Genomic DNA, 23,116 nt, shown 5'->3' with positions numbered 1-23,116 from the left:
AAGCACCCCCACTTCCCGCGTCCCAGCCGACTCATTACGAATTTGCCCTATAAACTTGAAAACTGCAGTATCAATACAATCACTACGTCAGCTGGAGTGGGGTATGTGGTCAAGTATATTAACAAGTAAACACAAACAAAATCACAGAAATAATCACTCTTGTAATAAATATAAGGGTGTAATATAAAGTTGTATATAACACCTGAATTATGAATTAAAGTGTGTACAATCAATGAATGAACGACTGAGGTTTATGTGGTTGAATATAGTTATTGTTAAAGAAAAGTTAGTACTTAATCAATAACCAGATTTGTATCTTTAGTTGATTGATACAGTAATAATGGTTAAATAAAGGGTACCTATTATAAATCATTCAATCATTATTATGAGGAATGAGCATTTGTGAACAGTGACTAATAGTAATTTTGTCACATGGAAGTGTAGTAGAAACCAGGTGGCCTTTTTTACACTGCTGCCCTTATGTCGTTTTTGCTCTATAACATGGTATAGCATAGTATACCAGCATAGTGCTTTGCGCAGTCATGCATTGTTGACAGTCTGTATAGAAAAGGTTCGTTCGTCATATGTACTGGCTGGCCCGGATGGGGGGAGTTCCCCACGTGTTCTCCATGTTTTACCGTAATGACCGACCGCCAGGGACTTCCCCCCTCAACACTGATTATGAAATGTAAAGCGGCACAGCCTTCTGAGGTGGTGTCTTAAAACAGTCACGCATCTCAATCGCAGTTATTGTAGTCATTTGAAAGTGTATAGAAATATTTGATTCTCAACCGATATTAACGCTCTGAATTACATTTGTGACGGAATGGGGCTGGAAGGCGGGGGAAAAAAAACGCTCTTCTATTTGAATGAAAAGGAAAATGGAGCAGAGCATTGCGGTGTATTTTATTCAGCCAAACGGCGACCCAATTAACACCGGTCGTTGGCCCATTTTGGGTTGGGATCCTGGGTTTTAGAAAGCTGATTAAGAGCCATCTAAATAGCTCTAGTCCTTCAGTACTCGCTGTATGTCGATTGTTAAATCGAATGACCGAACGCGCCCTGCAAGACGCGGTCATTTCCATAAAGTTAAACTACACCTCGCTGTAAGCGAGCCGTCCCACAATCTGTTTCACGCCGTCCCACAACATGAGAACGTGTTCAGCAGCACGCACGCGTCCAATACAAAATGAAACGGAGGCGAGTGCCACACTCGAGGCCACGTGTTTGGTTGGGCCAAGCCCCCTCCCCACCAAATTCATTGTAATGAATGAATGGACGCATCAAGTTCCGGGGGACAAACTGCCCCCCAAAAACCATACAATAGTCCACGAATTAACGAAGCAAGCTAATCATTTCTCTGATTGATGCATTTCCATTTGTGTTGCTCGCTGTAGGCTACTTGAACACTTAACTTCAAAATAGACCTACTGCAATAACGATCGGCAGGCCCAACTTGCAACACGTTGTATTACGTGGCCAAGGCGAGTTCTTCATTTTATATGAGTCTTAAAGTCATTTAGACGTACAAAAAAGGTTAAAGGCCTGTTTAATTATTCTAACGAGACACGCAAACGCAGCGCGCTGGGACTTCACCATCCTCTCCGGTAGTCTGTGGACCCGACATCCGCCATTGAGCCAATCGTAGCGCAGGGTCGCGTGTGACGCTGAAAGGATGTGGGTCAGGCCATGGGCTCTGTGCGGAGAGGAGTACCATTGGGACTGAAACCACACGCCATTACCGTAGCAGGAATCACTAGTGCGACGTAAACGCAAGCGAAGAAGCAAGACCGATCGCTCTGTAATTGTGCGGCGAAAAAAAACGACGGACTATACTGGTTAATTGTGGGCGCTGCGGAAAAACATCTAAAGTCTACGTTATGATGTTAAGTTCAGCACATGGGTGAGTATCCTCTCCAAGGTGGACATTTGCCCACATCGTTTCCACCGCTCTTTTAATTAATACTTAAAACACTGCTATTAATTACTGTAAACACTACTAGGTCTGCTAATAATAATACGAATAGGCCAACATGAATACTATACGAGCAAAATATCAGCGATGGCCCGAATGGGGCGAATGGATCCAGGGCTTAGATGTTCCATCCTCAGTCAGAGGTGAACAGCGAACATTTGAGAATAAAAACCCTTCTTAAACATACGCACTTGACCACGCCAATAGACGCAGAGTATCTTACCAATAGGTGGTGTTGAGTTGGTGTAATTTAATAAGTGTGCTATTTTAAAACGCCTGCTTTACTGTCAATGGCTTTTAACAGACTCCGCCCAGTGTAAGGGTGTGTAAGTCATTTAATAGTGTTTGTTACCTACACTATGAAATGATACACCTTGTTATACAAATAAGGAAACGTGACTAAGCGATCATTCTCGGCATTCATCGGCTGAGAAAGTTCCACAACTTTTTCCAATGTTACGACATCGGAATAGTAACTATTTGCAATCAATTCTAAGATTTGCGAAGGACAGGAATTATGATTTACAATCAGTAAATCGAGGCTGATCTCTCCAGCCTTAGACATAATTGTAAAACCTTTCGATAATTTGAGCCATTGAGAACTTGGACGGTAAAGCCAGAAATAAAACTGATGATATGTTCTTCATCAGTTGCTCCATTCCAAATGCAAAGACAGCATCGTTGTATTTGACCGTCACCCTCCTGATATAGCCTCTCTCTTAACCTACTTCTACACAAAGATCTGTACGGCTTCGTTCACTTTCGAATTCTCCTTTCTCCTCACTCACAAAAGAGGCTTTATTGATCGTCTCCTGGAATAATGTCTCTGTCCTCAATCTAAACTCATCTTCTCTCTCTCTCTCTCTCTCTCTCTCTCTCTCTCTCTCTCTCTCTCTCTCTCTCTCTCTCTCTCTCTCTCTCTCTCTCTCTCTCTCTCTCTCTCTCTCTCTCTCTCTCTCTCTCTCTCTCTCTCTCTCTCTCTCTCTCTCTCTCTCTCTCTCTCTCTCTCTCTCTCTCTCTCCTACTGATGCTGCCCACTATCCCGACTGAAAGCAATAGCTATGAGGAATGCAAGATCACATCCGATTGGCTGAAGGCCCACACGGACGTTCGCCCTGTGCTAGCCATAGTCTGCGGCTCGGGGCTGGGGGGCCTGGCTAAGACAATCAAAGACCCAGTCATCCTAAAGTACCAGGACATCCCCAACTTCCCCCAAAGCACAGGTAAGCTGTCCAACCTGTGTGGAACCAAGGCGCTTGTGTGTCTTTAACCAACATCCCTGTGGCTAAAAATGCAGTGTGGTCATTACAGTATGTGTGTGTGTGTGTGTGTGTGTGTGTGTGTGTGTGTGTGTGTGTGTGTGTGTGTGTGTGTGTGTGTGTGTTGCTAATGTGTGTGTGTGTGTGTGTGTTGCTAATGTGTGTGTGTGTGTGTGTGTGTGTGTGTGTGTGTGTGTGTGTGTGTGTGTGTGTGGCTAATGTGTGTGTGTGCGTGTGTGTTGCTTATGTGTGTGTGTGTGTGTGTGTGTGTGTGTGTGTGTGCTCCTTGCAGTGCATGGTCACGCGGGTCAGCTTGTGTTTGGGACTCTGCAGGGGAAGCAGTGTGTGTGCATGCAGGGTAGATTCCACCTCTACGAGGGCTACCCCGTCCAGAAGGTGAGTCGAAGCCCCCCGGCTCCTGAATGTCGAGCTCAGAGTTCACTTTGTTAATTTTTTAGTTTGTCACGGTGTGAAATCATGCTGCGTTCACCTTTCCTTGCTTTAGTTTACTTTGGCCCTGTCTAGCTTCCTTTTACAACGGGTCTGTTTCTGCTCTCCTTTACAGTGCAGAGTTGTGGAAAGACTTAAGACATTGTGGAGAGTAGATTAGTACCGCAGGATGTTATCCAGTTGATGGGTTACCAGACAGTAACCATGCAGGAATACATTAAGACATGTATAGACAGTACAATTACAAATAAAAGTCGGCAATCATGAAATGATCACCGGTTTTGATGATGCTCCTTTCGAGTGCCATTGGAAGGTTTTTTAGAATTGTGGGTCTCATGTTATAGAGTACATAACCATTCTCCTTGGCAGCGAGTGAAGCCTCAACCTGCTATACTATTCTGCTATCCTGTTCTACAACTTTTGGGGTGGGCAAAATTACCAGTCAGTCTCGTTGTGGAAAGAACAACATTTAAACTCTAAAAAGGAAAGAGATCAGGAAACTGCCAAAAATAAGATAAGTGATACGAAAGCCGAGCTGGTCTGCAGAACACCTGCTCTCCTGGTTTAAAAAAAAGTTATTTTAACAAACAATGCCCTTACATGGCTTCTCCACCATCCGACTTTTGCCATGTTCCTTATTCTGGGATTTGTGAGCTGTTTCATAATCTAATTTATCTAAATTCACTTACTCATCCAACCTTGTCTGAAGTCTGAACCTATCTCAGTATCAGACATTGTCATGCATTCACTTATCATGTTCTTAAGGCTCTGAAGGCAACTGTATTCTCCTCACACCCAGAGCCAAGGGCGTAATCTGTCCCCGAACAACCCCGACAAAACCAAATGCTTTGTCTATTTGAAAAAAAAAATTAATCTCACCTTGATCCCCAGGCCTGAATATGAGTACACACCGGTGGCCCAGCACATCGGATGAACTTTCCTTGAAGCCAGAGTCTCTTCAGAGGACTCCCAGTCTTCCACGTTTATCTCATCTATATAGCAAATAAGTCAACATATCGATTATAATCCTCTAAGGCACTTACCCCGTTCGCACCGTATCCGCCCGTTGACGGATCTCATTGCCTTTGCGTGGGGCGCTCTGGAAATGCATTGTGGGTCAGTCCGTTCTGTCGGCTCCGTGGCCTGCGTTAAAAAAGTTGAGAAATGTTCAACTTTTTGGGCAGCGACCGATCCGTCGGCCAATCGGATCGCGTCCCCCACACGCCCTCTGTAATCTTTTGACGGACGTGTGCAGTGTGAACTGAAGTAGTTCGGTAACGAGCTCGGTGACTTTCTGCAGTTGATCTTTTCCTCTTTCCCCGCACGCGGCCCAGATCACCCTACCCATCCGCGTCTTCAAGCTGATGGGCGTGCAGACGGTGATCCTGACCAACGCGGCGGGCGGGTTGAACCCGGGCTACAGAGTCGGGGACGTCATGGTGATCAGGGACCACATCAACATGCCCGGCATGGCTGGGAACAACCCACTGGCAGGGCTCAACGACGAGAGGTGTGTGTGTGTGTGTGTGTGTGTGTGTGTGTGTGTGTGTGTGTGTGTGTGTGTGTGTGTGTGTGTGTGTGTGTGTGTGTGTGTGTGTGTGTGTGTGTGTGTGTGTGTGTGTGTGTGTGTGTGTGTGTGTGTGTGTGTGGAGATGAGATGCCCTCATGTACTGTTTCTGTAAAAAAAAATAGAGTAGCACGTGGCTGGGGTTAGAGTCATTAGTTAATTCACGGGCTTCCTTGTTAAGATTAATGGTTGCCATATCCTGTGCAGCCCACTCAAAATGACTCAGTCATCTATAACTGCCTTTTAACATGCAAGTACTGTAAGGCGTTTCTAACAGAAAAAAGGCAGATAAGGGTTTGGGCGATGCACCGACCCTAACCCCACCAGGCCGTGGGCCACGTGTTCCCGTTCAGACGGTTAACACGCTCCCTCCTCCCCACCTCCTCTCCCAGGTTCGGCGTCCGCTTCCCCTGCATGTCAGACGCCTACGACAGGAAGCTCCGGGAGATGGCGCACGAGGTCGGAGAGGAGTTGGGCTTCAGTGACTTCCTGAAGGAAGGGGTCTACGTCGTCCTGGGCGGCCCCTCCTTTGAGACCATCGCCGAGTGCCGCATGCTGCACTCCATGGGGGCGGACGCCGTCGGTGAGTCTGGACTGAGGTCATCGCGACATGGGCCTTTTTTTAAACATCATTGACTGAGGGAACCGTGAAAGAATTCCAAAGCTCCTGTGCATCTGTACTTGGACCAGAGCTCAACGGTTTGGGGAAATAATCGAATTGCGATTATTTTGACCCATGTTTTTTTGCGATTTATTTTATTGCGATTTAATGCGCGATTTATTTTATTTATCAATGTCCTTATGTTCTATATTATTCACATAGCAATATCTCATTTTTTAGTATGACCAACACGACATTTGAAGCAGTCAGCATAAAAACTGCTCTTTCCTTTAGGCCAGGCCCCACATATTTGAAAAAAAATACAAAACATTGAATATACAGACATATTATATCCCTCCCCCTTCAACTTTTGGCCCTCAACAAACACAAATAAAGTAATAAGCCAGTATTTCCGAAAAAGGAGAAAGCAATAACAGAAAGAATGCAGAGAAATGAATTCCAATATCAATTGCAATCCAAAAATAAATAAACAAAACAAAGGTACAAATTATGAAAAAAACACAGTGCGTGACAAAGCAAAGTGCATCTCCAACAATGATAACAATCAAGCTCTTCCCCCAGCGGCTCTATGTCTGGGTCCCGCGCTCTAACCCCCGTCTCTCCCCCAGGCATGAGCACGGGCCACGAGGTGATCGTGGCGCGCCACTGCGGCATGCGCTGCTTCGCCCTGTCCCTCATCTCCAACCAGTCGGTCATGGACTACACCAGCAAGGAGAAGGCCAACCATGAGGAGGTGCTGGAGACGGGCAAAGAGAGGGCGGCTCAGATGGAGCAGCTGGTGTCCACCATCGTGGCTCGCATGGAGTAGCCCGGGCGTGTCGTTAGACCGGCCCCACGTGTCCAATGGCAGGTCAACATTCCTACCCAGTCACTTAGCTGTGTTCGAAATCGTTCCCTGTCACGGATATAGCGCACTATATAGGGTGCTCGCCGTTTTGTATTTAACATAGAAAATGTAACATTCAAAATTAATTAAAAAAAACTTGATCAAGGAAATGTAACATTCAACATCAATACAACCTCCAGCTTTCCTCGTGAGTGCCCGGTTTGTTTACATGATGTGGGCGCATCTGTCTGCGTCACACAAATACTCGGCGCATTTACTGACGCAAATGACGCTTAGAAATGTTCAGCGTAGGGTCCGAATTCTCGTTTGTTCGGTCCCCATATAGTGCACTATATCATGAACACTATATAGGGAATAGTGAGTGAGTGAATAGGGAACGATTTCGAACACAGCTACTAACTCCCAGCGACTGATATCCCCCGAGAGCTTGGGTCGCAGCTGGCCGGCTCAATCGTTACTACTGCGTAGGCTTGTTTTGGGGAAACTGGAGAATGCGACCAGAGAATTCTGTTACGTGGGGAATGTGGTCTCTTTTGTCGAATATACTGTGCAGTGTTTCTCCTGCACGCACCCAGCAGTGGCTTTCAAATACTATTTGTTGGTGATAACACTTTTTATCATGTTCTCATAATTATTGTTCTACCTCCCCATATGTTGCATACTTTTTTTTTTAATTAATATTTATAATATTATTATTTAATTTTGACAGTGAATGGGAAAAAACGCTTAATTCCACCCCTCTTAACTGAGAATGGTCAAATTAAATACACATGTCAACCGGAAGTAAGGAGGAGGTCAACATGCTCTCTTATAATGCCTGGTCTTATGGAATTGTTTTGATTTTCATTCTGTAAAAAAAGGGCAGTTACTGCGGATTTTTTTTTTTGCGAAAATACGATTATGCGAATAAGCCAGCCCCATGAGATCAGCCCCATATTCAATCATTCACAAGTCCACCTCAAAGTGGCCCCGGGACATGAACCGTGGCGTGTTCACTCGTTGGCCATGCTAGCGTGTTGGCATGCTCAATGAATATTGCGCACATGACAAGTGTGTTCATGCAACTACAGGCCTTTCCTTCAGCAAAAAATACATCAAAAACAACTCGGTATCGTGGCTAAAAAAAGATCTTGGGGGAAACACTGGCGTGAAAATATTTATAAATAGATATATAAAAGGTTATGTATGTACATAACTCGAGAAAATGCTTACGTATGACTCACAATTACTCTTGGGGTTTGAACTTGAAACCACCTCCATCGTTGTTTCTAATTTAAGAATTGTATTAATTGTTTGAACTCGATAATACATTCCCTGCTTAAGGTTAAAGGTGCGATGCTTCAAATATTTATAGAACTGTATAAATTATCGTGTGTGTGTGTGTGTGTGTGTGTGTGTGTGTGTGTGTGTGTGTGTGTGTGTGTGTGTGTGTGTGTGTGTGTGTGTGTGTGTGTGTGTGTGTGTGTGTGTGTGTGTGTGTGTGTGTGTGTGTGTCAGTCAAAGTCTAAACCACATTCCATTGCTATTTCTCCTACCCTACTGTTAAAAAACTGGTTTACTTTCTTAAAATCACTGATACAAAAAATATGTTTACAACAAAGAATTTGATTCCATCCCTGTTTAGTTCTTCAGCCATTACATCTGTCCTTGGACATTTAAATGGAAATAATATGCAGAATGCGTGTAAGAGAATGGAAAGCCTGTCATTAATCCATTTCTAAGAGCATTGGGCATCCACCGTGCAACTAACTCGCAATTAGTCCGCTTCACTATTAATCTTGTATTTCTGTCTATGTTGCTTCATTCCCAATAAACAAATCGGTCTGAATAACAACGTTTGTGGGTGTGTGTGTATGTGCAGGTTAAACATTAAGGACAAAGAAATTGTATAACTCACAATTGTGAATTTCTCTTGCCAGGACTGAATGGGGGGGAAAGTATGGAAATGGTCAAAACCAAACGCATACACAGTCACCCCCCACATGAGGAACAAAATGTTCGGTAGCACAAACAAATGATAGCAGCGGCCCTGGTAATGCTAACTTATTCCCATGAACACCTCCTCCCCCCTGGTTGTTTCCCCCCCCCGCTCAGCTAAACAGCCCCCTCTTCTCCTCGACCACATCGGCCCGCTGTTTCTCACCTAAAACGTTGCTTCTGCAGCAGCCAGAGCCTTACCCCCTCCCTGGGCCCCAATCCCAAATACCTTCCCAGCTGGAAGCTCCTGCGTTCCCACTCCTTCACCATACAAGGTCATGGGAGCTTTTTAACAAGCAGTCAAGTGTCGCCCACAGTTAAATCAAGTCTTCTTTCCGTGTGGAAGGAGGGGGGGGGGCGAGTCCCTTTAGCAGTGTTTAGAATAGTATGGGGGTAAGGTGACATAGAATGATTGTGACAGTGCCTAAGAGAACAGCGTATGGCTTAGTCTTAGCTTAAGAGGTCAAGCCTTTGCATCAGGTGTGTTCTCCATTTTCAGGGCGCGGGATTTGATGACTTGAGACTCAACACAGTACTAGTTGCTAGTACTAGTGATAGATCTGGTCCTGTGAGCTGTAGCGCACAGGTTGATGATTGACAAGTGTTCTGTGGGAACATTTTAAGCCATGGCGAGTTATGACTCCAATAATGCGGTCAAAGGAAACATGGAATGTTTGGTGTGAGCTATCGTAAATACCCTAAAGCTATGGGTGTATTTGAGGAAGAACCTGTCAGAATGACAAACTGCAGTGACACTTCAGGGAAATCACCAGTTGCTGTGTGAACATTGCTAAGCCTTCAACTCAAAATACTTGAATTCTTTGCCGGTTGATCATGAGGCCGGACACAGGCGCATCTTGTGTCGAAGGCCAAGGAGAAATTAGTGAGAAAGGGTGTTTGCCCAGAAGTCAGATGGTACCAATGCGACCGGATCACAGAAGTTTGTCTGTGGCGCTAGAGTAAGGGTTAGCAGGGTCAGCATACTGGGGAAGAATGGCCAACGCTGTTATCGAGGCGTTTTAATGCCCCCTGTTGCTCTGGCAGACAACCGTCAGTGTACATAAAGGTTGACATGAATTATTTTCATGAGGCAACATAACACAGGCTATTCATAACATCATTGAAATGTGCAGGAATTGCCATAAATCTTCAGCCAAGCTAAACTGCTGAGCAATAATGAGATTGCACCTTATTTGGCTTACCTGCTGCCTACACATAACTCACATGCAACATAGATTCCCACTGATAAAATACTGGCATCTAAACTCATACATGCCCGAATAGTCTCTCCAGAGAAAATATAGAAGACATGGACCAATATCTTAGTTATATAAGTTACGTTTTACCCATTGCCACAGTCTTAATGTAGTGATATTTTCTTGGTTCCAGAGTAGCCCTGGAATTGCTTCAGTTTTGAAAAGCTCAATCTAAGGCTTGATCACTTGAGCCTGGAGCACCAGCAGTAGCTGGTGGAATTGGGAATGATTGAGATAGCTGATTTGCTTCACCGTTGTTATAGGCAACGTCAAATGATGGTGATCTGACAAATAACAACCTTCAGACATCGTAGTCATCCTATTTGTTATGTGTGGCGATACAGCAATGGCCGATTGATCGTGCTGGTGTTGTGGAGATAAATGAAAGCACGCAGAGTTCAGCAGGAATCGTGAGCGGAATCACGGAATGCTACCTGAATAGATGTAGAATCAGAATGCAGCCAATGAGTGTAACTTTGACTCCAAAATGGCAACACATTTGTGACACATCACTTGCAAAGGGCCTGTAGACATTTGGCTTTCACCAGAGAAGAAGTAGCATCCAACTGAATTCAGAAATACACAAAGTAAGTTGAAGTCAAAGCAAAGAGCTCTTGATCGCTTTTGTAAACAAGCTTTGGGTTTCAAATGTTTAATTCAAGTTATTTGCTACCTGTGATCATAGGAACACCATTGCTCGTGGATTCCGTTTGGGGTTTCAGCTTGGAGTTTTTACGATACATGCACATCTTTGTGCAAATGGACAGCAAACATCACAACTTAAATATCAGTTTTTTTTAAAAAAGGCTTGCATAAAGCAATGCCCTTCATAAAAACACATTCGTAAGCTCTTTTATACAAATCTCAACCTTGATCAGATCAACTCGGGGATCATCTTAAGCATTGGTTTTAACATGGAACATGCAGATCATCAGGTCACGAGCCAGGGATGGCCATACTTACGTGTAGTATTGTCAGATGTTTTAATGATGACTATTGGTCTCTAGGAAATGTAGTTATTACACCTTTCAACAGAAAAATGGAACGTGAACAGCATATTTTCGAGAAATAAATAACAGATAAAAAACAAAAGTCTCTTTAGAGGGGAAATGTGTTCCCATAATGTGATATCAGGAAATGACATAATACCATGAAGGCAAATCATGCGACACAATGGCTGTTTATAGGAAATTGCTCACCCGTTCACTATCTGAGATGTCAACATGTGTGGCGCTGCTCGAGTGTCTGACTTCATACCCAAAGATGCACCGCAAAAGCTGTGTACACTACAGCTGACAGTGTACTACAGAGTCTACACTAATCCTGCCTATCCATGTCCCATGATGCATTATTCAACCGTCTGGTGAGACCTCACACATGTTTACAGGACCAATGCGCATCCCACTGACAGACCTCCACAGCGCGGTCAGTGTCCCAGTTCCCCCCTTTCCCCTTCCTTCCTTGTTCCCTCCATAGTCTATAGCCCTGCAGAGTTCACTCTATAGGGATCAGGGAACGGATGAACAAGTGAGCAATCTCGCTTCACGGTCATAACGTTGCGGTCGCCGTAACCCCCCCGCCACTCCACTCCACCATCTCATTCCGGTCCTGGTATGAATGTGCGTGCATGAGAGTAAGTGTGTGTGCGTGCGTATGTATACGTGTGTGTGCGTGTGCGTGTGCGTGTGTGTGTGTGTGTGTGTGTGCGCGCGCGCGCTCAGCTGTAGGCGTGGATGATCCGGTGCCTCTTGAGGTGGTGCAGCAGGATGAAGGTCTTGCCGCACTGCGTGCAGCTGTAGGGTCGCTCGCCGCTGTGCGTGCGCTGGTGCACGCGCAGGCTGCTCTGCTGCGTGAAGCGCTTGCCGCACTGGCCGCAGCCGTACGGCTTCTCGCCCGTGTGCGTGCGGTGGTGGATGTTGAGGTGCGACGAGCACTGGAAGCTCTTGCCGCACACGCCGCACCAGAAGGCGCGCCGCCGCTTGTGGCTCTGCTGGTGCAGCTTGAACTGGTGCAGCCGGGCGAAGGCCTTGCCGCACAGCGAGCAGATGTAGCCCCGCGTCGCCCCCCCGGCCGCCGACGCCGACCCCGCCCTGTGGTGGTGCGCGGCGCCGGCGGAGGGGTGCTGGTGGTGCTGGTGGTGCTGGTGGTGGTGGGGGTGGTGGGGGGGGAAGCCGTCCGGCGAGAAGGCCGTCCGGTCCGAGTCGGCGTCCCGCTCCGAGGGTTCGTGCGCCGGGTGGGCCAGCCCGGGGATCCTGGGAGGGAACGCGGCGTGGTCGCCCGGGGGGGGGGCGGCGTGTGCGTCGGGGGGGCCCCTGGAGGACTGGAAGGCGGCGGCGGCGGCGGCCGCGGGCGGAGGCGCGTCCTTCTGGTACTCTCCGCCGTAGGGGGACTTGCAGGGGGGCTTGGGGGCCGACGGGGGCCCGGCGCCGGCCTTGCAGTGGCCGCCGGGGAAGGCGTGCGTGTCCGGGTGGTTGGGGAACGCGCTGGAGTACTCCTCCACGACGCTGGAGAAGTCCAGGAAGCCGGCGTCGATGTCGTTGCCTTCGATGATGGACGACCACAGCTGGTTCTCTCGGTCGTCCAACGAGAAGTCCCCCGGGAGCGGGTTCTGTTTGCCGGTGCCGTGCTGGCACCTGTCCCGACCCGACGCAGAGTGACCCTCCTCCTTCTCCATTTTGATGGTCAGCTGCAGGTCCTTTGCCTCCTCTCCCCGCAGGCCTGGATTGTGCGAAACGGCGAAGTGGTTCGGGGTGCCTTCATTGGTGAACTCGGCGTTGGACAACTGGCCGGGCTCGTCCAGCAGGTGCGCCTCGGCCGAAGTGTTCGAGTATTGCATGGTATGCCCTGAAAAAAACACATTAGGGTGAAGGTGAATGATCCAGCCGTCAACGTATTAAACCGACCTATCTAGCCGACCCATATTCTTTTGGACCCACCTATAGAATCTGAAGATCTTCTTCTCCATACTGCTTCATCTGGAGTCTCCTCCTTTATGGCAAAGGCTGCAGCATCCTGGTCAGCGTTGGCAAACTACAAAATCATCGGGTTTAATTTTGCTTTGCGTGTATTTAATTGAATGTACGTTCCATTAACCAAATTAGGAATTCATAAGCGTGCGAAACATACCTTGATATTTCCGGCGGGATGCGGGCAGCTGCTCCCAGCGTCTGTCCCGCTGTCAATATAGCTTTCTAATTGGTACCAAAATAGACAAACAAGGTGGAGCCTCGTTAATACGTATGACAAGTAGTTAGGCAGCTGCATGGTAACTTGCTTCAATCCCAACAAGCTAGAATGATGGATGACCAAATGATGAACATAAACACAGTATTCGTGGTCATTTATCTGAGGCATAACCTGCTTTAATGACATACTGAGATAAAGAACCACTTTATAAGCATACGAATGCATGCTAAAATAACAATGAGTAAAGGACACACATAAGAGCACCCACTACTTACCAAATCCCCGATGCATTTGTGCTTTTTGGTTTTCCATGACTAATAATTTTCTTTTCAGGATTTCATTCTCGCTCTGTGTTCGTGATATTTCAATATGCAAAGAACCGCATTTATCATCGACAAGTTTAGAAATTTCTGACACAGCTGTTTTTACCAACACCTCCATGATAGAGGTAAGCTGGGTTTGAAAAGGAATACACGTCGCCATGTTACTTTATAAATATAAGTATAATAGGTTGATTTCTAAAAATATATCATCATGCGAATACTTGTTATAAACTGCAATAACAATCGAGGCAGGAAAAATACATCCCTGCCTGTAGTAACCCGGAACCTTTGTTTCGCGTGGCGGAGCATTTTACCGTAAAAACTAGAATACTGTGCACGGTGGGTTCAGGGGATTCTTGGCTCCATCTATCGCTTGCAACCTGTGTTTCAACTGCAGTAGACCTCTTTGCGCTCAACGGATTGAAGAACTAATAACTTAGGGCAATAGCATGTTTGTTTGACATGTGCAAATCAAGAGGATACACTACTATAAATACTTACTCGGTTTTGAAGGAGTGAGTACAAAAAAACAATAAGTGTAGACTCTACGAGGTTTGGCAAACAAGCAGCACTGCCAAGCCTGTTTGAGAATCGTTTGAGAAGATTTCAGATACCTTGCTTTTGGGATAATGTTTGAGCCTGCCGTAGGGCAAAACACTAACTGTTTACACGCTAAACATTCACAATACTACGTATGGAAACTCACTTCACAAAGAATATTAAGTCACCCAGAAGACCAAGCATCAACATTGTTGGTACTTTCATTTTCGTCTGGGTATATGATATATTAATGTCGGACGGAGGCACCTTTTTTTGGGACGCATACAATTATCAATTAAATTAACGCTAATTTATTACTGCTTCTGAAGATATGCATTGAATTCATCATGCACGCATATAAGGACTCTTTCTGATGAATGGTTTCATACCTATATTCATAATTTCCAGATATGTGGGTGGTTCAAATTTGAAATAGTCGGAATACTTCAAGAGAGGCTACCCATAATTGAGAGACGTTGCATGAGGCAGCAACATACAACAAAGTGATCGACAAAATAATTTATCATTTCCTTTTTTAATCTTAAATATTTGAATTTAAAATTGAGCTTTCAGAAAAAAGGTCAAAACTTCAAAGAGCTTAACAGACAACCCAGGTTATGTTTCAACACAATCATCTTCAAATTCACTTTAATTTGTCTGGGCTACCGTATGACAGCTGCAGATCAACAGAGAAACTGTGCAACATAGGACACCACTCGGAAAGGACTGTATTTCCTTCTTTTGTAACAATTTCATGCACAACACCTAGGCAGTATTTACATACGCACAAACGTATGTAATGTGACATTGAACAAGGCCCCGGTTCCCATGACTTCTAAGGGGCCTGTGTCAGAATTCTCCCCAAAAGAAAAGGAAGGACCACCTTAACGACTCAAATTGAAATTGCACATGTCGACAGCACTATAAAGTATTGAATATGCAATATTAAAAAAACAAATCATCGTTGCAAACTACGCAACTAATGTCATTTTTAAATAGAAAAACAGGATTTGCCAAATCAATCTACTAACTGGGATCTTTGCACTGGTGGCTCTCAAAGTTACTCCAGCATTCATAGCTCGTCCCGCAGGTCAAGCAGATGAACCCGTTCTGCTTGTCCCCGTCGCCGCCACAGCCCTCGTCCAGGGCGTTCAGGTCGGGGACCTCGAACGGCGACGCGCCCTCCTGGGAAGGGTCCATGCCCGTATACGGCTCCTGCAGCATCATCTCCATATCCTCTTTGCCCTTCACCGAGGGCACCTCTTTGTCCTGGGACCCGTGGGCCCCGGGCTCGCTGCCGGGGCCCAACCAGTCCTTCACCATGTTCGACACCACGCTCGCCGCGTGCGCGCTGTACGTCGACGCCAGCGGCGAGAGGCTATGGCCGCCGTCCTCGATGATCGAGGTCCACAGGAAGTTGGCGTCGTCTGCTATGCCCTGGGCGTTTCCCGGCGGTAGGACGTAGTCCGTCTCGGGCTCCAGCTTCACGGTGACCGGGGGCTCGCCGCGGCCGGCGTCGTACGGCGAGTCGGGGATGCGGCCCCCCAAGGCGGGCGGTCCGGACATGGACGTACCGGCGATCATCTGGGGTTGGGGGTTGCCTTCCTGTTGCAGCGCCTCCAACATTTCTATGCTCTGTTCTTTACAAAATAAAATGAGAAACATCTAAATTAGTTTCATGAGTCGAGCAACATTTCCGTCATCATTCATGCTTTTTTGGGGTAGTCGTATGTATTTAGGGCTAAAATGTGAGCTTGGTTTTTTGATTTGTTTAACTTTTGTTCAATTCAGTGTTTGTTTTGAACTTATGACACACACACACACACACACACACACTAACCAGTTCTGTGGGTCTTCAAGTGGATCTTCAGACTGCCCTTCTGATTGAAGAACCTCCCGCAAATTTGGCAGCCATACGGCTTCTCGCCCGTGTGGATCCTCACGTGCCTCTCGAGGTGTCCGCTGCGCTCAAAGACCTTGCAGCAGAACGGGCAGACAAAGCACTTCTTGGGCTTGGCCGGCTCAAAGGAGGGGTTCCTCCGTGCCCAGTGCGGCTGCCACGGCATGCAGTTGAAGTTTGCCGACATCCCCGTCTCACCGAACGACCCCGGCGACGAATATCGCGTCAGCGAAGTGGCGTTGTCACTCGGACTTCGGTACGGTTTCACCGACATGTTAAAGGGCCGTAAATGTTCCCGTGGGGTAGTAGGATGTAAGGAGCCGTGTCCCGACCCAGAGGGCATGCTCCTCCCCATGACGCCGTTGCTTGTGCCTGGGTTCTTTTTCACATGAGGCCCCGGCAGCCACAACTCTCTGTCTCTATCGAAGACCTTGACGTCTTCCGCCGGGCTCCCGCTGGCCTCCCTGGCTGGATGACTTCCCCCCGGACATGGGTTCAGGGGTTGGGCTGCCACTTTCACCTCAGGTCCTGACTTCACTGGAAAACCTGTGGTGGGATGGGCTTCTTCATGCAGCAGCTCATCTTTAACTGTAGACTGGCCCCCAATTTCAGCATGGGGGGTGTCTGCACTAAATTTCTCTTCAGGATCTTGCCGATGTTCAGCTGTGCCTTGTATTTCTGGTTTGAGCTGAAGACCTGTAAATGTGCCAAATTCATTAGGGCATCTCTAGAACTGACCTCACAAAATAACTAGACTACAATCGAACATAATAACATAATGATTGAGGCAGACATCTTAAGGAGGACACATTTTCTTTGTGAAACGACAATTTAAAAAGATGAATCTATTCTAGACAAGAGAACCTCAGAATGTTAAGGTTTGACGAGAAATAGATATTGATGGCTCCGTGACAGCAATCCAACAATTACCAAGCAGGTCTCAGATTGTGCACATTTGAGCCACACATGAGCAACCTACCCTTTTGGTGTATCTTCATATGTTCCTTGACGCTGCTCTTCTGGTTGAATCGCCGACCGCACAGCTCACAGACGTACGGTTTCTCGCCAGTGTGGATCAGTTTGTGCCTTTCGAGGTGGGCCCTCCGGCTGAAGTTCTTGCCACAGTAGAGACAGGCGAAGCCCCTCTTAAACATTAAGCTCTTAATGTTCCTCCACCGGACCGGGTTGTAATTGTTACGATAATAGCTGAAAGCAAGCTGCTCACGGGCAGCAGAGTTTTGCTGTACAGCCCCTGAGCCGACAACAACGCCAGACGAGCTGCCGACTCCTGTGGGAGCCGATGGACCAGGCGGGAGGCCCTCTGCCAAACCCAGATAGTCAGAAGTACCGAGTCCAGCTGCGTTGTACATGGAGTTTGCTCTCCACGTTCCAGATTCCCTTTCAAAGCGGGTCTGTTCTGTTCCCTGCTGGGCCAGGGCCTCTCTAGCGTCGGTGACGGTCTTCTCTCCAGGCTCCCTCTTGACTTGTACCTCAGGTGTGGACCCTTTGCTTGGGTCCTTGTCAAGCACATTTTCATTGCAGGCATCATTGGCGACTGTGAAAAAAACATAGTACAGTATTTTGCCAACCAACCTCCAAGCCATTTTAATAAGAGGCTGCATTGTAGGACCAATACGACTGTGTCTCATAACGCTAATTAGGGGTCAGCTCCTTTTAAGTAACAGGGTGCAGGCTCTGACTTCTACCAGCGCTCTAGTACATAAAATGATCACACCGATTGCTAGTATTATGAGCAACACCTGTCCTATGATGACGCCTCTGGGGGTTAATATTTTCCAATTCAATATTCTGGCAGACTTATAAGTAAATAAAATGGCTATTTATGCATAAGGCACCTGTAAACCCAACATAAAAAAAAAATAGAAGAAATAACGTTTGATTACCAGCAGATGCTTGATTAAATATCTTCCTGCCTACCTTTTACATTCACTACAGTTTACAAGCTAACATACTCCAACATCCATACATTCCTTGTGGACGTAGAGGTTAAGGTCTAGACTCTTGTATTTAAAAACAACAATCCAAGATGTTTTCCAGTTGCAATTAAAGTTAAACGAATCAATCTGACTGCTCAGCATCAAAATTATTCCGAACCAGACGCCTTTTCTGGAGTAAAACTACGTCGAATTGTAACGTTACGCCTTACCATCACTCCCTGGTCGTTCATCCTCAGTAAGAACGATCATCCCTCGATCTTGACCCCCAGTCGCTGCTTTCAGCTCATTGTTGAGAACGGCGATGTTGTCTTTCAGCTTTAGGATCTCATTGTCGCGTTGGCATATTTCCAAACGCCACACCACCATGCCATCTTCGACAACTTTGGCAATTTCTGCAACAGCAGCTTTGGACAGTGCATCGATAACAGAGGAAATCTGAGCTCGTATGTTAACGACACTCAACATAGTATACGTATAAAGGATATGCCGAGATGTCCACTTCACCGCTCTAGGCTACCTTGCAAAGGCGTCCAGCTTCTTGTTCTGACCAAAGTAAGGTAGCCCATTTACAAATAGAAGGTACACAACCTGATACTATCGCGTTTGTCGTAGCTTATAAGAGGCTACACGCTAACATACACACACACACACTGAATCATGGCTGAACAAGCGAGGAGGTCCTCCCGTTCTACGGATATGACGTAATTACCTTAATAACAGACAAACGGGCAGCAAAAGCCTAGAATTAACTAAAAACTAGTATTGTTATTTTAGAACTTTTTTTTTTTTTCAAACATGACTTTAGAAGTCATGGAATTCCCGACAGAAATACAATCAAATGCTCTATCAAAAATGCAGTCATTTTATTCGGCCTGAATTGAATTATTGGATGGCCAGTGGCCACACTCTACCCCTGTCGTCATTGCGCATGACCGGACTCTTCCACAACAAAGCTTTAACTGTAGTAGGCAGACCTTTTGCTAAAGCTAGCGATGTGCTTTGTGGTTGACTTTGGCAGAAGGCCTGGAGGTAGTGGTGCCGAGATGATGCCTCATGAAACGTCAAAGCCTCGTAGTCAGATTAACCACCAAAGTGGTTCGAACTCGAAGATTCAAATGAGTACGCTATAGGGACACCTAGTGGTGAATAAAATTATGATGAAAGAAATAGTTTCCTGTGATATGTTTGCTTCGTACAACATCAAAACATTTGAGTGATACGTGTGAGGGTGCCGTTCATAAATATCTCCCGAGCTCATGGTAGAAAATAAATCATTTGACAAAGATTTTAAGACATCCCGGGCAAAATAGAGTGTCTTATCAACTACAGTAGCCTACTAATAATTGTAATAATAAAACTGCATGATGACTGAGAATGAGTAGGATTAATTCAATAGCCATTAAAGTGATCTTGGAACTGGGTAGTGTCTTCTTTTTGTAAATGATGTGCCAATTGTGAACCCATATCGCGGAACAGCCCGAGATGAAGCATCGAACGTCAAGCGCTACGTCATTTCGCCTATGTGAATCCTACTCGATACGAGCTTCGCTGGGGGGAGGAGCCGAGGTACTCGACACACGCCCCGATGCCTCGACGCAAACCATAACATCACTACCTGGAGGGAGGTGTGGGCTTATTTATGCTGGAGACTTTCAAAATCGAGCTTACTTATATGTATTTATATTTGTTTGACGTGTGGTGGCACGAAAAACAGCTTTGACTGGCTGGCATTCCAACTCAGGCAATGCCAGAAAAAGGAAAATTCATGAATTAACTCCCAATCAAACTGGGTTTCTTTGAGTACAACTGTTCGCGCGTAACGCGTTCAGTGTGGCCGTACCTTTAGGCTGTTCTTGTAAACTCACCTCTGATACAGCACAGATATATTCTAAAAGGGCCTTACCTGATAACAGGTAAAACAGTGGGATGGCATAATTAAACATGGCTTTTCACAAGTGTCTGCAATGCTGCAAAGAATACATGATTTTAGTTGTCCCCCTACATTTAAATGTTACACATCCATTCTTCTTTGGCAAGAGAATAATGGAGACTCTGGCAAGCTGACTATTGCTAGGTTTAAATAAACAATCAATTCATTAAAGATCAACTGGTTTTCAGATCACATCTAGTACTATGTTATTATTTAAGCACTGTTTTATCCAAAAGCATGTGGTGGTATACATTCAATAAATAATCCTTTCTGTGCTGAATTGTCTTGCCTACCTTTCGTTTTACTTTTATGTAGGCTACATAATTCGGGAGACCAACTAGTACCAGAAAATGGCACCAACGCGTTGAACACCATCACAATCACTTTATTTAAAAAATGCTTACTGGTAGAAAAAGTGGAATACATCAAGCAAAACAAGAGGCTAATACACAATTCCCTCATATCTTCAAAACTCTAATGCATCGACCTTAAGGGGCCTTTCACACTCACTATTTAGTCTGAAATTATCCTAGTATGTTTGTATGAAAACGTGGAATACACTTTGCATTAGTGTCCGGTCAGTGTAATAACACTAGTAAACAATGCAAAGTTTAGCTTGTAATGGAGTTGTGGAGGGAGAGGGGGATAGGGGTGTAGAGTCAGATCAAATGTAGTAGTTTGCCTCAACAGCGTCTCTTTAATATGTACTACCTGTGACGTTAATTTAACAGTATTAGACGGCGCTATCGTAGTTGAGCATTCGAACCCTATCCAAACTGTTTAGTTAAGGGCCGTTCAAAAACGTACATATTAAAGGTTGCGTCAGCGATGTTGGGCGACGTCTCTTCTGTTGGTAGTTGAAGCGAGATCCCGAACAAACAGAGCCAGCTCGCCCCTCTCTTCCGTGTTTCGTGCATCCAGTAAAAACTATCATAAATGCAGCGCAAACATTTTTTTTTTTACTGCCTGCTTATTGGGCGGGAAGCTAGTGGATCGTGAGGAAAGATCAGATGAATGTGATCATTTATGTTTTGGCCTAGAATCGCTGACGCAACCTTTAAGGACATGCTTGTTGCATTGTTCATTATGTGTAATACATAACCCTTAAACTAATTAAATGTTACAAATATTGGTCATGTGAATGACTTTTAAAACACAGGAGCAAATTACAATAAGAACAAATAAATAAATAAACCAATAGCACAAACGCAGAGTAAAGGGCTGATTATGGTTCCACGATCACTCAACACAAGGGGGTTACAGACCCATAAAGGGCTCTTTATGGTTCCACGTTCACGCAACGCAAGGGGGTGACGGACCCCTTATGTCCTTGCGGACCCTCCTTGTGTCCACCACAAGGGCCGGACGTGCGCCCCCAAAAAATCGTAACCTTCCGTTGAGGGGACGCAGCAGCGAGGGCTGTGATTGGTCCGCTCACTAAAACCCGACGCAGAACCATAAACAGGTTCACTAAGCGTCTGCGTGGTCCTTTGCGTCGCGTGAACGAGGGACCATAATCAGCCCTTAAGTGATTTGTTCCCCGAGTTTATCGAGTTAATAGTCTGACGCTTCTCGTCGGGGCCAGCTATCGGGAAGGCCTGATGCCGGGCCGAGTTCCACACAGTGGGGCCCCCCCCAGGTGGCTCACCGGGGGGGGGGGGGGGGGGGGGGGGGGGGGGGGGGGCGCACGTACCATAAAGCCTCAGTCCTGATCGCAGCGACCCGGGTTCGATCCCGGCATGTTATTGCCCTCGTCTGTGGATCTCCTGGTGTATTTTGACGTTACTCAGGGCCGTGAAGCATTTCCCGCACGTTTCACACCTGTAGGGCTTGATCCCGCTGTGGAAGCGCTCGTGGCGGACGCAGTTGTCCTGGCGGGAGAACAGCTTGCCACAGATCTGACAGCTGAAGGGCCTCTCCCCCGTGTGGACGCTCTGGTGCGAGTTCAGCCGGGTCCGCTGCGTGAACGACTTGCCGCACTCCTGACACTTGTAGGGCTTTTGAGTCCTGTGGAGGAAGTGACTGTGGCTGGACTGTGGAGGCTTTTGATTGGCTCGCCAACCTCTCGCCATCTTCCCCGCCATGGAGGGTTTTCTACTGGGGGCGTTGTCCCCGAAAAAGTTGCCGACGGAATTCCACCTTTGCAGGTCTGTTGGTAGGAGTCCCGCCTGTATGAGACGCCGGCATTGCATGGCTTCGCCCTCGCCCTCGCCCTCGCCGGACAAATAGGGGAATTCTGTTGAGGTGTTAGACGGCAAAATTGTACTTCCTGTGCACATTGGTGGTACCTGGGGCGCTTCCTTCATCAGTGACGCGCCGCAAAGCTTGGGTGCTCCGGCCGAATTCCAGTGGGTCGTTGTTCCATGTTGAGCGGGATCTGTTGGATGGGTTTGTTCGACGGACACGTCCTCAAAGACAGCGCTGGATGGCCAGGGAGAGACCATGTCCTCTTCAGGGTCAAAGGCCAACTTATCGATCTCTGCTAGCTCTGTATTGACTGGATTCATTAGTGGAGGCTGATCCCTTTCGTCCAGCGGCTCAGACTTGATCTTCACTCTCGGGTCCATCTGCTCATGGATGTGGTTCTGCTCTGCTCCGAGGGGTATACTAAAATCATGTTCAACTGCAAAACAAACAAAGCAAATGTGGTTTACTCTCTCCTCTGAGAAATAGAGAGTGCTGGAATGGTTCCCCGACTAGCGGTTAGTGAAACGGGATGCTTGTTAATTAATCAGCTTGACTGTTGTATTGACATTGAACCCTTGCATAAATGTTGAACTAAGGGTAGCTTGGGTTGGTTTGTCTTACTTTGAAATAGAACGGGCTTTAGGATGGCCGAACTGAACGCACTGAGGATGTACTCTGTGGGACTTACCTTTATCTCTACCTTGAAGCCCGTACTCTCCAAACGCATTGATCTCTTCTGGACATCTCGAGGCGTCTGCTTTAGCGATGGATTCTTGCGCTTCAAAAAGATCCACTTCCATCTGTCTCAAACTTCTTTTGAGTTCTAGTATTTCACCGTCTCTCTGACTAATTTCAAGTCGTAGTACGACGGACTCGTCCTCGACCAGCTTGGTAATTTCGGCTACTGCTGCCTTTGACAGAACATCCATTATTGCCGACATTTGTACACTAAAATGTGAAGGGGAAGACATCGTGTCCACGAATTAAAAACGTCAAACAAGCACCTGTCGATTAAAAACATATATGTTTGTTAAACTGTCCGGCACTGGGTTTGCCTTATTTTGTTGACGTACGGAAAAATGAAGGACGGAAATAGCGTAGGAGGCGACCGTAATGTTCATAATAAAAGTGACAGACAA

At 46.4% G+C, this 23,116-nt stretch overlaps 4 protein-coding genes across 5 annotated transcripts; 1 reads left to right on the top strand and 3 right to left on the bottom strand.

The window, feature by feature from the left end:
- The first annotated feature begins 1,652 nt into the window (after window positions 1–1,652).
- Window positions 1,653–8,554, top strand: pnp5b (purine nucleoside phosphorylase 5b). The gene is made up of 6 exons (XM_030364101.1): window positions 1,653–1,903; window positions 3,029–3,198; window positions 3,527–3,630; window positions 5,019–5,194; window positions 5,644–5,834; window positions 6,482–8,554. The coding sequence occupies exons 1-6, from the start codon at window positions 1,881–1,883 to the stop codon at window positions 6,679–6,681; spliced, it is 864 nt and encodes a 287-aa protein (XP_030219961.1). The 5' UTR covers window positions 1,653–1,880; the 3' UTR covers window positions 6,682–8,554.
- A 2,035-nt stretch (window positions 8,555–10,589) lies between these two features.
- Window positions 10,590–13,773, bottom strand: LOC115548500 (oocyte zinc finger protein XlCOF8.4-like). The gene is made up of 4 exons (XM_030363193.1): window positions 13,415–13,773; window positions 13,080–13,144; window positions 12,890–12,983; window positions 10,590–12,797 (listed from the first exon to the last, which is right to left on the bottom strand). The coding sequence occupies exons 1-4, from the start codon at window positions 13,620–13,622 to the stop codon at window positions 11,671–11,673; spliced, it is 1,494 nt and encodes a 497-aa protein (XP_030219053.1). The 5' UTR covers window positions 13,623–13,773; the 3' UTR covers window positions 10,590–11,670.
- Window positions 13,774–14,518: 745 nt separating this feature from the next.
- LOC115548499 (zinc finger protein 775) lies at window positions 14,519–18,580 on the bottom strand. 2 transcript variants are annotated; one of them, XM_030363190.1, is made up of 4 exons: window positions 18,070–18,574; window positions 16,882–17,457; window positions 15,843–16,598; window positions 14,519–15,642 (listed from the first exon to the last, which is right to left on the bottom strand). In XM_030363190.1, the coding sequence occupies exons 1-4, from the start codon at window positions 18,323–18,325 to the stop codon at window positions 15,029–15,031; spliced, it is 2,202 nt and encodes a 733-aa protein (XP_030219050.1). In that variant the 5' UTR covers window positions 18,326–18,574; the 3' UTR covers window positions 14,519–15,028. The 2 variants fall into 2 exon arrangements, with proteins under 2 accessions (XP_030219050.1, XP_030219052.1); XM_030363192.1 differs by having other exon boundaries at window positions 15,103–15,637; window positions 18,070–18,580.
- Window positions 18,581–20,159: 1,579 nt separating this feature from the next.
- Window positions 20,160–23,062, bottom strand: LOC115548501 (zinc finger and SCAN domain-containing protein 22). Its single transcript, XM_030363194.1, has 2 exons — window positions 22,666–23,062; window positions 20,160–22,413 (listed from the first exon to the last, which is right to left on the bottom strand). The coding sequence occupies exons 1-2, from the start codon at window positions 22,946–22,948 to the stop codon at window positions 21,533–21,535; spliced, it is 1,164 nt and encodes a 387-aa protein (XP_030219054.1). The 5' UTR covers window positions 22,949–23,062; the 3' UTR covers window positions 20,160–21,532.
- Window positions 23,063–23,116: the final 54 nt, after the last annotated feature.

Source organism: Gadus morhua, chromosome 8 (assembly GCF_902167405.1).
Source record: "Gadus morhua chromosome 8, gadMor3.0, whole genome shotgun sequence".
NCBI lineage: Eukaryota > Metazoa > Chordata > Actinopteri > Gadiformes > Gadidae > Gadus > Gadus morhua.
The sequence above is the reverse complement of the archived record's forward strand: the minus strand, read 5'-3'. Positions and strand labels throughout refer to the sequence as shown.